Source organism: Doryrhamphus excisus, chromosome 5, assembly GCF_030265055.1.
Source record: "Doryrhamphus excisus isolate RoL2022-K1 chromosome 5, RoL_Dexc_1.0, whole genome shotgun sequence".
Lineage (NCBI taxonomy): Eukaryota > Metazoa > Chordata > Actinopteri > Syngnathiformes > Syngnathidae > Doryrhamphus > Doryrhamphus excisus.
The window spans coordinates 1,575,001-1,589,056 of NC_080470.1; the positions used below are offsets into that span (position 1 = coordinate 1,575,001).

The 14,056-nt window shown below is 35.9% G+C and overlaps 1 protein-coding gene across 1 annotated transcript in view; it reads right to left on the minus strand.

Annotated features, from left to right (window-relative positions):
* Positions 1 to 13,113: 13,113 nt before the first annotated feature.
* The window catches only part of kdm4b (lysine (K)-specific demethylase 4B), a 32,952-nt gene continuing 32,009 nt past the window's right edge, over positions 13,114 to 14,056 (minus strand). The window contains exon 22 of the mRNA XM_058072714.1: positions 13,114 to 14,053. Coding sequence (XP_057928697.1) covers positions 13,511 to 14,053 — 543 coding nt within the window. The 3' untranslated portion in view covers positions 13,114 to 13,510. The remainder of the gene's footprint in view (positions 14,054 to 14,056) is intronic.

A 14,056-nucleotide genomic window follows, 5' to 3' on the forward strand; every position in this document is an offset into this window, starting at 1 on the left:
AACTGGAATATGAAATTATGGAAAAATTTTCATTACAAAGATATTTCAAGAAAACAACCTGACCGGGTCATTTTTGACCCACTTATGGAAGGTTGGGGTAGTAACACAAAAACTAAAATTTCTTAAAATTTATAAAAAGTAAGTTAAAAATTTGAATGGCATGATATCAAAAACATGTTTTTTGAGGAATACCTGGAATATGAAATTATAACAATTTTTAATTATGAAGATATTTTAAGAAAACAACCTGACCGGGTCATTTTTGACCCACTTATGGAAGGTTGGGGTAGTAACACAAAAACTAAAATTTCTTAAAATTTATAAAAAGTAAGTTAAAAATGTGAATGGCATGATATTAAAAACATGTTTTTTTTTCGGAATACCTGGAATATGAAATTATAACAATTTTTAATTATGAAGATATTTTAAGAAAACAACTTGACCGGGTCATTTTTGACCCACTTATGGAAGGTTGGGGTAGTAACACAAAAACTAAAATTTCTTAAAATTTATAAAAGGTAAGTTAAAAATGTGAATGGCATGATATTAAAAACATGTTTTTTTTCGGAATACCTGGAATATGAAATTATAACAATTTTTAATTATGAAGATATTTCAAGAAAACAACCTGACCGGGTCATTTTTGACCCACTTATGGAAGGTTGGGGTAGTAACACAAAAACTAAAATTTCTTAAAATTTATAAAAGGTAAGTTAAAATGTGAATGGCATGATATCAAAAATATGTTTTTTTGGAATACCTGGAATATGAAATGATGAAAAATTTTAATTACAAAGATATTTCAAGAAAAACGGGTCATTTTTGACCCACTTAAGCATCTAAGGGTTAACAGTACAGGTATTAGAACACTAAAATGCATAAGCAGTGCCAGAATAAATCTAAATAAATACCCATTTCCCATTAACGTGAATGAATATAAACACTTGTATTATTTACTAAGTGTTAATCTTGATTTATTTTCCCTGTCACACAGAATATTCAACAGCTATGTTCCTGTTGTGGCTGATAATTACCAGAATTAATCCTTCCTGTTCGGATTTATATAAACAAACATCTTTCACCATAGTCGGTGTCAAAAGAGAAGACACGAAGCCGCCGAGGCGCACTGAAAAAAAAATAAAATAAACACATTTAGTATGCACATAGAAAATTGGAGAACACAAACATGTATTCATTTGGACACAAATTGAGGATGATTTCCATGCAAATATGTATCCATAAAAAATAGCATCGCTATAAGGCGTCTTTTCCCGTCCCATCATCCTTCACCACCATGACTGAGCTGTTCCACGGGAATGCCATTTGCATTTGATAGCTATAATGAATTTGGTGACTGTACGCCTTCAAAGACTGCAGTTCCGCATGCATAACATTTGTATCTAACGCCGCTGCTTATGCGGTGTAGTATGAACAGGAATACTGTTAATATTACTGCAGTTCAGTATACTATGTATACATGTACTAAGCATTTCTTCTCTTAGGTTTGTTACAAGTATCTTAAGGATGGTGATGCAGAGGTTAAGGATCAGTGGGTGTTAATGTCAGTGGTCGCGGGGGGTGGGGGGAGGGGGGATGCTGGAGCCTATCCCAGCTGTCTTACTATGGTACCCATTATGTCATTGGATGCTCATATCACCTCGTACTACAAAAAATAACAAAAATTAAATTTAAAAATAAAAAAATATTTAAAAAAAATGTTTTAAAATTAAAAAATTTAAAAATTTAAAAATTTAAAAATTTAAAAATTTAAAAATTTAAAAATTTGAAAATTTAAAAATTTAAAAATTTAAAAATTTAAAAATTCATTTTCTACCGCTTTTTCCTCACGAGGGTCGTGGGGGTGGGGGGATGCTGGAGCCTATCCCAGCTGTCTTATTATGGTACCCATTATGTCATTGGATGCTCATATCACCTCGTACTACAAAAAAATAATTAAAATGAAATTTAAAAAAAAAATATATATATTTTTAAAAATTTAAAAATTTAAAAATTTAAAAATTTAAAAATTTAAAAATTTAAAAATTTAAAAATTTAAAAATTTAAAAATTTAAAAATTTAAAAATTTAAAAATTCATTCATTCATTCATTTTCTACCGCTTTTTCCTCACGAGGGTTGCGGGGGTGGGTCGAGGGGGGATGCTGGAGCCTATCCCAGCTGTCTTACTGTGGTACCCATTATGTCATTGGATGCTCATATCACCTCGTACTACAAAAAATAACTAAAATTAAATTTAAAAATTAAAAAAAAATTTAAAAAAAATTACAAATTTAAAAATGTAAAAATTTTAAAAAAAATTGTAAAAATTATTTTTAAAAATTTTAAAATTTTAAAATTAATTCATTCAATTTCTACCACTTTTTCCTCACGAGGGTCGCGAGGGTGGGGGGAGGGGGGATGCTGGAGCCTATCCCAGCTGTCTTACTGTGGTACCCATTATGTCATTGGATGCGCATATCACCTTGTACTACAAAAAAATTAACTAAAATTAAAATTAAAAATTAAAAATATATTTTTTTAATGTAAAAATGTAAAAATGTAAAAATGTAAAAATGTAAAAATTTAAAAATGTAAAAATTTAAAAATTTAAAAAAAAAATTTTTAAAAATATATATATTAGAAAGCAGGAAGTGAACAAATGCAACAGTTACTGATTGTAAAAGTACCAGATGGAGGGGTAGGATTTAATAAGCTTTGCTTCTTCCTACTCCTTTTGGACATGTGGAACTGGGAACTGATTATGGGATGCACTCAATTGTAATCTGATGCATGTTCAAATGAAATTAAACCATTACCATTCACACTCACATTCATACCTATGGACAATTTGGAGTGGCTAATTAACCTAGCATGTTTTTGGAATGTGGGAGGAAACCGGAGGTGTCTGCAGTCACAGAACCCTAACTTTCGAGAAACTTTATCGGCGGCTACAAAGGAAGTTCAATACTTTTCAGTACTTCTGTTAGCTTTGCATTGTCGCGTTTCACAGATAAATATCGAACTAAATGAGTAAATGTAAATAACAGTCGGGCCCAATCTCACGGTATTGAACCTTCCGTCGAATGTCATTTACAATCAACTTTTGGCAAAGAAATGAACAAAAGCCCCCCCCCCCCATAAGAGCGTTGATAACCCTGGCATAGCAACAAGCAAAGAGTTGAAGTCTCCTAATGGGCTCGCTAAAAGACCCTTTAATTTGTTTTCTTGGTATAAATGATCAAAAAGTCCTTTTCAGTGCCCTCAATAATGATCGTTATCAGAGAATGAAAAAATGTTCACTAAGGGATGGATGGGCTAAAGGCTAATTGTGTCTGAAATGAGATTTGAAGCGGCTGAGTTAGCAAACAGAAGGAAAGGACTGCAGGGAAAACAGACCGGAAATAAGTACAGGTCGCAGCCGCCGCGAACCAATGAGTTCACTCGCAGACACGATTCAACTCACAATTCATTATTTGGCCAACAATGGCGTGAAAATACAAACGCGAGTATTTGCGAGTATTTTTTGCTCCTAAGAAGTTTGGATGAAGTAATTAAAGAACAAAAGGAACTTTTTCTCACACTTGTATGTTATATATTATATGATAATATGTGTTTACTCATCAAGAGGATTTCGGTGGGAGCGTACCTCCACAAGCCGGTGTGTGTGCATCGCTGTGGAAGCCTACAACTAGCCTCTGCCTGATAGTACCTAGAAAACACAGCACAGACACACATTTGTTTACGTTCCACGCCCTTTGTGTGAAATATGTAAACTAGCGCTATCCAAAGTATGGCTCGTGGGCTATTTGTGGACCCGTAAATGTGCCCGTAAACGGCACATTGTGGAAAGAAAATCATTTGGAGCCTATCCCAGCTGTCTTCGGGTGAAAGGCGGGGTACACCCTGGACTGGTGGCCAGCCAGCCAATCACAGGGCACATATAGACAAACAACCATTCACACTCACATTCATACCTATGGACAATTTGGAGTCGCTAATTAACCTAGCATGTTGTTGGAATGTGGGAGGAAACCGGAGTACCCGGAGAAAACCCACGCATGCACTGGGAGAACACGCAAACTCCACATAGAGATGGGTGGAATCGAACTAGGGTCTCCTAGCTGCGAGGCCTGTGTGCTAACCACTTTTCCATCGTGCAGCAGAAAATATAACATAAGAGAAAAATGTAACAACATTTTGTTAAATGTAATATATACACGGGGAGAACATGCAAACTCCACACAGAGATGGGTGGAATCGAACTCGGGTCTCCTAGCTGCACTGTTCTCCAATATCTTTTTATTTTTAAAGTTTTTTTTTTTTACAATTATTTTTCTATACAAAATAAGTAAAAAAATAAACAAATCAAGAATAAAGAAAATAAATAAAATAATAATAAAACAGCAAATAAGAAAAACGTAAAAAGAAACCACATATAAATAAATATATACGTATAATTAAACTTTCATATCAAGGCGGGGGGGCCTCAAACTAGCGTCCCGTGTGCCGCATTTGGCCCGCGGGCCGCAAGTTTGAGACCCCTGCCATACAGCATCCATATCAAACATTAAACTTTCATATCAAGGCGGGGGGGCCTCAAACTAGCGTCCTGCGTGCCGCATTTGGCCCGCAGGCCGCGTGTTTGAGACCCCTGCCATACAGCATCCATATCAAATATTAAACTTTCATATCAAGGCGGGGGGCCTCAAACTAGCGTCCTGCGTGCCGCATTTGGCCCGCGGGCCGCGTGTTTGAGCATCCATATCAAACATTAAACTTTCATATCAAGGCGGGGGGGCCTCGAAATAGCGTCCCGTGTGCCGCATTTGGCCCGCGGGCCGCGTGTTTGAGCATCCATATCAAACATTAAACTTTCATATCAAGGCGGGGGGGGCCTCAAAGTAGCGTCCCGTGTGCCGCATTTGGCCCGCGGGCCGCTTGTTTGAGACCCCTGCCATACAGCATCCATATCAAACATTAAACTTTCATATCAAGGTGGGGGCCTCAAACTAGCGTCCTGCGGACCGCATTTGGCCCGCAGGCCGCAAGTTTGAGACTCCTGCTATACAGCATCCATATCAAACATTAAACTTTCATATCAAGGCGGGGGGGCCTCAAAGTAGCGTCCTGCGGGCCACATTTGGCCCACGGGCCGCGTGTTTGAGCATCCATATCAAACATTAAACTTTCATATCAAGGCGGGGGGGGCCTCAAAGTAGCGTCCTGCGGGCCACATTTGGCCCGCGGGCCGCGTGTTTGAGCATCCATATCAAACATTAAACTTTCATATCAAGGCGGGGGGGGGGCTCAAACTAGCGTCCCGTGTGCCGCATTTGGCCCGCGGGCCGCAAGTTTGAGACCCCTGCCATACAGCATCCACATCAAACATTAAACTTTCATATCAAGGCGGGGGGGCCTCGAACTAGTGTCCCGTGTGCCGCATTTGGCCCGCGGGCCGCGTGTTTGAGACCTCTGCCATACAGCATCCATATCAAATTTTAAACTTTCATATCAAAGCGGGGGGCCTCAAACTAGCGTCCTGCGTGCCGCATTTGGCCCGCGGGCCGCGTGTTTGAGCATCCATATCAAACATTAAACTTTCATATCAAGGCGGGGGGGGCCTCAAAGTAGCGTCCCGTGTGCCGCATTTGGCCCGCGGGCTGCAAGTTTGAGACCCATGCCATACAGCATCCATATCAAACATTACTCTTTCATATCAAGGCAAGGGGGCCTCAAAGTAGCGTCCCATGTGCCGCATTTGGCCCGCGGGCCGCTTGTTTGAGACCCCTGCCATACAGCATCCATATCAAATATTAAACTTTCATATCAAGGCGGGGGGGGCCTCAAACTAGCGTCCTGCGTGCCGCATTTGGCCCGCGGGCCGCGTGTTTGAGACCCCTGCCATACAGCATGCATATCAAACATTAAACTTTCATATCAAGGCGGGGGGGCCTCAAACTAGCGTCCTGCGGGCCGCATTTGGCCCGCGGGCCGCATGTTTGAGCATCCATATCAAACATTAAACTTTCATATCAAGGCGGGGGGGCCTCAAAGTAGCGTCCTGTGTGCCGCATTTGGCCCGCGGGCCGCGTGTTTGAGACCCCTGCCGTACAGCATCCATATCAAATATCAAACTTTCATATCAAGGCGGGGGGCCTCAAACTAGCGTCCCGTGTGCCGTATTTGGCCCGCGGGCCGCGTGTTTGAGCATCCATATCAAACATTAAACTTTCATATCAAGGCGGGGGGGCCTCAAACTAGCGTCCTGCGGGCCGCATTTGGCCCGCGGGCCACGTGTTTGAGCATCCATATCAAACATTAAACTTTCATATCAAGGCGGGGGGGGCCTCAAACTAGCGTCCTGCGTGCCGCATTTGGCCCACGGGCCGCGTGTTTGAGACCCCTGCTGTACAGCATCCATATCAAACATTAAACTTTCATATCAAGGCAAGGGGGCCTCAAAGTAGCGTCCTGCGTGCCGCATTTGGCCCGCGGGCCGCATGTTTGAGACCCCTGGTCTACGTTGTTGGTCGACCAGAAACAAGGTGATGAATGATGAATAAAGTGTACGTTCTATAAGAGCAAAGTAGATTGATATAAAAAGCCAGTACGGCCTCAAAGACTAATGAGCTGATTAAGAGCTTGGTTTATTGGTCATGTGACTCAATGGAGATTCGCTTCATTAATAAGGCTTGGCACTTTCCATCTTTGTCCCCCCCCCCACCACCCTCCTTCTTCTTCTCTTCTTCCTCACTAAGCCTCTTCTCTCTCTCTCTGATTAATTAATGACGAGAGGAAAGTGATGGGGGGGCCCAGCAGTCATGAAAATGCTGAGTCAGCAAATCTAAAAGCTCCATTGTGACCATAAAGTGAAAGAAAAAGAAGAAGGGACTTGAACATCTACTTTCACTTTTAGAGACTGCTAGCTTAGCAAACTGCAACTTCTGTCACCTTGCAATATTTTTTTTTTTTTTAGTTTGCAGCTTTGCATTTAAAAAAAAAAAAAATTTTACAGCATCCATATCAAATATTAAACTTTCATATCAAGGCGGGGGGGCCTCAAACTAGCGTCCTGCGTGCCGCATTTGGCCCGCGGGCCGCATGTTTGAGCATCCGTATCAAACATTAAACTTTCATGTCAAGGCGGGGGGGGGCCTCAAACTAGCGTCCCGTGTGCCGCATTTGGCCCGCGGGCCGCGTGTTTGATTTCTGTGTTTGTAGTACTTTTGCTGCCTAATAACTTCAAATGTTGTTCCCTAATAAAAGCTTCAGTGTACATTTACTTCACCGCTGTTATACAATGGAGTCACATTACTCACTAAATACTTCATTCACATGTATTGATTCATTCATATATATATATATATATATATAGCCAAAACAGCCCAACACATCAGAGGCTAAGCTAACAAGGCTAACTCAAAAGCATTTAGAATCACAAGGAATGCTAATGCTAATATTTTTCAGGTGAAAGGGCGTGGCTAATTTACAGGTATATGTGGTATGAGGTAAATATTCATAAATGTGTTTGTTAGTCATTATTATATTATAATATTATATGGCTCGTTTTACATACCATGTATCGGGTAACACGATGAAGTGACTCTAGGGGTGTTATATCATGTCCAGAGGGCTCTGATAATGTTAAAAGGTTTCATTTTATTCTTGTAATATTAAGACATTTTTTTTGTTAATTCACATCTTTTTTGTCATAAATTTGCGACTTTATTCTCATAATATTTTTACTTTATTTTGAAAATTTTACGATTTTATTCTTGTATTATTGCAACATTTTTCTCAACTTTATTCTCGTAAATTTATTATGTTTTTCTTGTACTTTTACAACTTTGTTCTCGTAATATTATGACTTTATTTTCACAAATTTATGACTTTATTCTATTATTGCAACTTTTTTCTCATACATTTTCTACTTCATTCTCATAAATGTATTATGTTTTTCTTGTACATTTACAACTTTATTCTCATATTATGAATTTATTTTCACAAATTTACAACTTTATTCTCATAATATTATGACTTTTTTACGTCTTTATTCTTGTATTATTGCAACTTTTTCCTCATAAATTTATTACTTTATTCTTGTGAATTTATTAATTTTTTCGCGTTCCTTGATGACTTTATTCTCATAAATTTACAACTTTATTCTCATAATATTATGACTTTATTTTCACAAACGTACGTATTTATTCTTGTATTATTGCAACTTTTTCCTCATCAATTTATTACTTTATTCTCGTGAATTTATTACATTCTCTCACAAAATTGCAATTTTTTCAAAATGTAGCCTTTTTTCCTATATAAAATTACAACTTCATTCTAGTAATATTTTACCACTTTCTCAAAACTTTTCACATTATGCAATTTTTTCTAAATGTACGCCTTTTTTCCTCTGATATTTATGACTTTATTCTTGTAATATTGCAACTTTTTTGTCTTAAATTTACTATTTAATTATCATAAATTTATTACTTTTCTTTCTTATAAATTTACGACTTTATTCTTACAAATTTACAACTTTGTACTTAATTTTTTTTATTGATGACTTCACTATCGTAATATTCTGTGTTTTTAATTTATGACTTTTTTCTCGTAAATTCATGACTTTGTTCTCATAATATTATTATTCATATATATATTGTATATTATTAATTTATATTATTATTATTATGACTCTCACAAAATTGCAATTTTTTTCAAAATGTAGCCTTTTTTCCTCGGATATTTATGACTTTATTCTTGTACTATTGCAACTTTTTTGTCTTTTAATTTTACTATTTAATTATCATAAATGTATTACTTTTTTTCTTATAAATTTACAACTTTGTACTTAATTTTTTTTTTTAATTGATGACTTCATTATGGTAATATTCTGTGTTTTTAATTTACGACTTTTTCTCGTAAATTCATGACTTTGTTCTCATAATATTATTATTTATATATATTTAGTATATTATTCATTTATATTATTATTATGACTTTCACAAAATTATGACTTAATTCTCGTATTACTGCAACTTTTTCTCATAAATTATTTTTTTTTATTTTGAAGTCTTTTTCTTCACATTTGAGTTGTAAAAAAAAATGACGTGCGACTTTTAGACATGAGAAAAAAATGCCAAATGTCTTCCTGTAATCAACGTTCTTCTTGCATGTCGTCACGGCTCGGGTCAACAAAAACGTTCCTTTGGTTGAGCTGCTGGAGAAATCAAACCGTGGGCTTTGTTAAAGTAATTGGCGAGCTGGCACATTCCCAGTTCTTTTGCAAAGACACTGAAGGCATCTCAGAATGTTAATGGCCACCCTGAGCCGGTGAGGGCAAAGCAGCCTTGGCGTTCGCACAGACGGACGCTCACCCTCTGGTTCTCCTTTTCCATGATGTCCTCATGGGCGTCCGAATGATTCCTGTTAGAGCATCCAGACAACACTCAAGCTCTTTTGGAGCCTTTTTAGGGAATATTCAGGCAAAAAGGTGATGGATTCCTAAGAAGGAACTCCATTTATTATGAACATTCCACTGGCCATTGTAAGATAACATACAGTAAGGGCAGAAATCCTGGTGGGTTTGATGGTTACTTACTACCCTCGTGTGGCCGCATAGTGATACTACAACAACAGATGGCAGGCAGCATATACAGTAGTCTGTTTTTTTTTTTTTTAACATTTTGCTATGTAATAATCTGATAAATTCTACACACACGACACGTGAAAAAATTGTTAGAAAATTTGTTAAAAACATGAAACTTTATTCGCATAATATTATATAGTTTTTTATCGTAAATTTCCAACTTTATTCCTGTAACATTACGAGAAAAAACTTACAAGAAAAATAACTCCTGATGAGAATAAAGTTGTAAATGTACAAGTAAAAAGTCGTACAATTTTAATTTTGTGAGTCATAATAATAATAATAATAATAAGATAAATTAATAATATATAAAATATATATAAATAATAATATGAAAACAAAGTCATGAATTTACGAGAAAAAAGTCATGAATTAAAAACACATAATATTATGATAATGGAGTCGTCAATTTTCAAGAAAAAAAAATTAAAGTACAAAGTTGTGAATTCACGAGAAAAAAGTAATAAATTTATGATAATTAAACTGTAAATTTAGGAGAAAAAAGTTGCAATAGTACAAGAATAAAGTCATAAATATTGAAAAAAAGACTCGTAAAAACTCGTAAAAGTCGCACAATTTTATTTTTGTGAGTCATAATAATAATAATAATGATAATATAAATTAATAATATATAAGATATATATAAATAATATGAGAACAAAGTCATTAATTTACGAGAAAAAAGTCGTAAATTAAAAACACGTAATATTATGATAATGAAGTCATCAATTTTCAATAAAGAAAATTTAACTACAAAGTTGTAAATTTACGAGAATAAAAGTCATAAATTTATGATAATTAAATAGTAAATTTAGGAGAAAAAAATTGCAATATTACAAGAATAAAGTCATAAATATCAGAGGGAAAAAGTCGTAAATTAAAAACACGTAATATTATGATAATGAAGTCATCAATTTTCAAGAAAAAAAATTTATTTTAAGTACAAAGTTGTAAATTTACGAGAAAAAAAGTAATAAATTTATTAAATTAAATAGTAAATTTTGGAGAAAAAAGTTGCAATAGTACAAGAATAAATTCATAAATATTGAAAAAAGACTCGTAAAAACTCGTAAAAGTCGTAAAATTTTAATTTTGTGAGTCATAATAATAATAATAATATAAATTAATAATATATATAATATATATAAATAATAATATGACAACAAAGTCATGAATTTACGAGAAAAAAGTCGTAAAATTAAAAACACATAATATTACGATAATGGAGTCGTCAATTTTCAAGAAAAAAAATTAAAGTGCAAAGTTGTAAATTTACGATAAAAAAAGTAATAAATTTATGATAATTAAATAGTAAATTTAGGAGAAAAAAATTGCAATATTACAAGAATAAAGTAATAAATATCAGAGAGAAAAAGTCGTAAATTAAAAACACGTAATATTATGATAATGAAGTCATCAACTTTCAAGAAAAAAAAAATTAAGTACAAAGTTGTAAATTTACAAGAAAAAAAGTAATAAATTTATTAAATTAAATAGTAAATTTCTGAGAAAAAAGTTGCAATATTACAAGAATAAAGTCATAAATATCAGAGGAAAAAAATCGTAAATTAAAAACACATAATATTATGATAATGAAGTCATCAATTTTCAAGAAAAAAAATTTAAAGTACAAAATTGTAAATTTCCAAAAAAAAGTAATAAATTTATTAAATTAAATAGTAAATTTAGGAGAAAAACGTTGCAACAGTACAAGAAGAAAGTCATAAATATTGAAAAAATATTGAAAAACGTTGTAAAATTTTAATTTTGTGAGTCATAATAATAATAATAATAATAATAACAATAATAATTTAAAATATATATAAATAATAATATGAAAACAAAGTCATGAATTTACGAGAAAAAAGGTCGTAAATTAAAAACGCGTAATATTATGCAATGAAGTCATCAAAAGTCATCAAAAAAATTAAAGCACAAAATTGTAAATTCATGAGAAAAAAGTAATAAATTTATGATAATTAAATAGTAAATTAACAATAGTAAGTAGTAAAAACAATAGTAACCGTTTAAAGCCAATGTGAACGTTACACTGTCAACAGCCTTCACGTTAGCGAGCTAATGCTAACGGTGTCAACAGGCACACCAGACACCAGACCGCCACGTATTTGTCCCCGAATACAAACATTTCAAAAGTATTTGTTGGAATTAATTATTCGTAAAAAAAAAAAAAAGTAATTATTCCTGCCGTTTCGAATACCGTATTCGAATTCAGCTCCACCGCTATAGCATACATTAGCTTCTTAGAGAATAGCACACGAAAACATTTGAGTTGTCTTGAACGCAGCATAATCTGCATCATAAACCGCTACTGTCCAATCATAGACAGTAGCGTAATTTGAGTGGGCGGGGCTTGGCAAGAGCTGCATTCAGAGCTCCACCGCATGGCTACAATGAGTTTGTGTTCGTCCGGATCCGGAAATTCTTTTTTTCTTTAGTATATTCAAACTCCGGAGATCGTTTAAACTCTGCTAATTAGTCTTTATGGGGTATTGTGTGTGTAATTTTGATGATAAAAAATATGTAATCCATTTCGTAATAAGAGTGAAATAGAGACAGTATCAGGCAGCTAGCAAGCCACTTTAATTCCTATGAAATCATTTTTTTTTTATGTTTATTTGGACACAAATCACTTTTTTTCCCAACATCTCAGTTGTAATGAAAGTGGAGGAGGAGGAAATAAGTGAAGGTTTCATGTTTTTGACATTTACATATTCATATCACAATACACGAGACCTGTGCTATGTACAAGGTGACAAGGTGACAAGGTGACAAGGTGAGTCCATCAGTAGTTTTAAGATCTCTGCAGCACAAAAAATGGCCATAGAAAAAAAAAAACAAACGTTAGAATCGGTACAAACGGCGTTGATCAGCCAAGGTAACTGTAAAAAATTATTATTATTATTATTACTTTTGGAAATGGCCAAGTTTGCGGACTGATGAACTAGAAAAAAAAAAAAAGTACATAGATTTTATACATTGCATTTTTAACAATATTGTTCATACTTTTCGGGGTTCCTATCTTTATATATATGAAAGTACAATATTCTTAATTGATAAATGTAATCATTTCCGCTAATAGGAGAACAAACAATTAGTACTGGAGCAATACTTAGCAGTACAAAGCAAGTTCCGACGACTGCCTGTTGATTTTTTTTTTTTGGGGGGGGAGGAAAGTAGGAACCCTGAGACGAGTTTTGCGAGTGGGAGCCATTTTTTGTCGACTAGCGTCAAGACATCGGCGCACTGACTACATGTTTTTTTGCATTGGATATGCTTTCTTCTATTATAATTCTTTAAATATCGAAGACATTTAAATACTGAGTGTAATCCACAATACAGTTCTTGCAACAACAGCAAACCAAATATATATATATGTGTATATATATATATATCACATGACAGAAAATGACTGAAAAATAGTTATTTGTTGCTGGTTGCTTGAGTTTAGATTAAAAAAAAAAAAAAAAAAGTAAGAGACTGGGAATAACAATTAGCTTCCTGTTTCCCCCCGTCTCACAAAACGTGCCGTTATCGAATAATAAACGCGACGAGGTACAAAGTTGATACCACCCAGAGATACTTATATTAAAGATGGGAAAAGAATTAGCAAAAAAAAAACACATCCAACTGCTGAGGAATATCAAACCACAATTAATAATAATAATAATAATAATAATAATAATAGCAAAAAAATATATATAGAAATAAAAAAAAGCTCTGTGCTGAAGCTACACTGCAATCTCATCAAAAAAAAAAAAAAAAAAAGAGTAACATGCATTAAAAATTTGTGTTGTTTTTTTTTTTTCCCGAGCTGGTGCGACATGTTTGTTTACGTCCGTCCCGCACTAAAACAGGGTCCCGGGGCCCTCGTCCTGGGGGAAGTGTGAATGCAGGAGAGTCTCCATGTATGAGACGTAGCCGCTGCTAGGAGTGTAGCTGTCAGACATGTGCCGCGGGGGTTGGGTTGGCGGGGGCGCGGGCGCCGGCGGGGACGCCGCAGACAGGAGGGGATCAGAGTTCAACTGGCACTGAAAAGGGTTGGGGTGCGCGGCCAACGTGGGGTCCGGGGTCAACTTGGAGTCTGTCGGGGCGTGAGGCAAGGAGCGGGTGGTGTCCATCGGAGCGTCGGGACGCGACGGGATGGCAACGGCGGGGGCGCCGGGCACAGACGTGGTCACGCTGACGTGGCTTAGAAGCTGCGGGGGTGGGAGGTTGATGATACTGTTAAGCGGTGCTGGTGCGGCGGCCGGGGCGGTCTTCTGCGGGGCGGGCGTCGTCTCCATGGGGGCCTCGGCTGTGTGCGGGGTGGGGGTGGAGGGCAGGCGGCGGCGTTTGGCCGCTCCGGCTCCGTCTGCTGAGGAAGGGTCCTCCTGGGACATGGGGATGGCCTG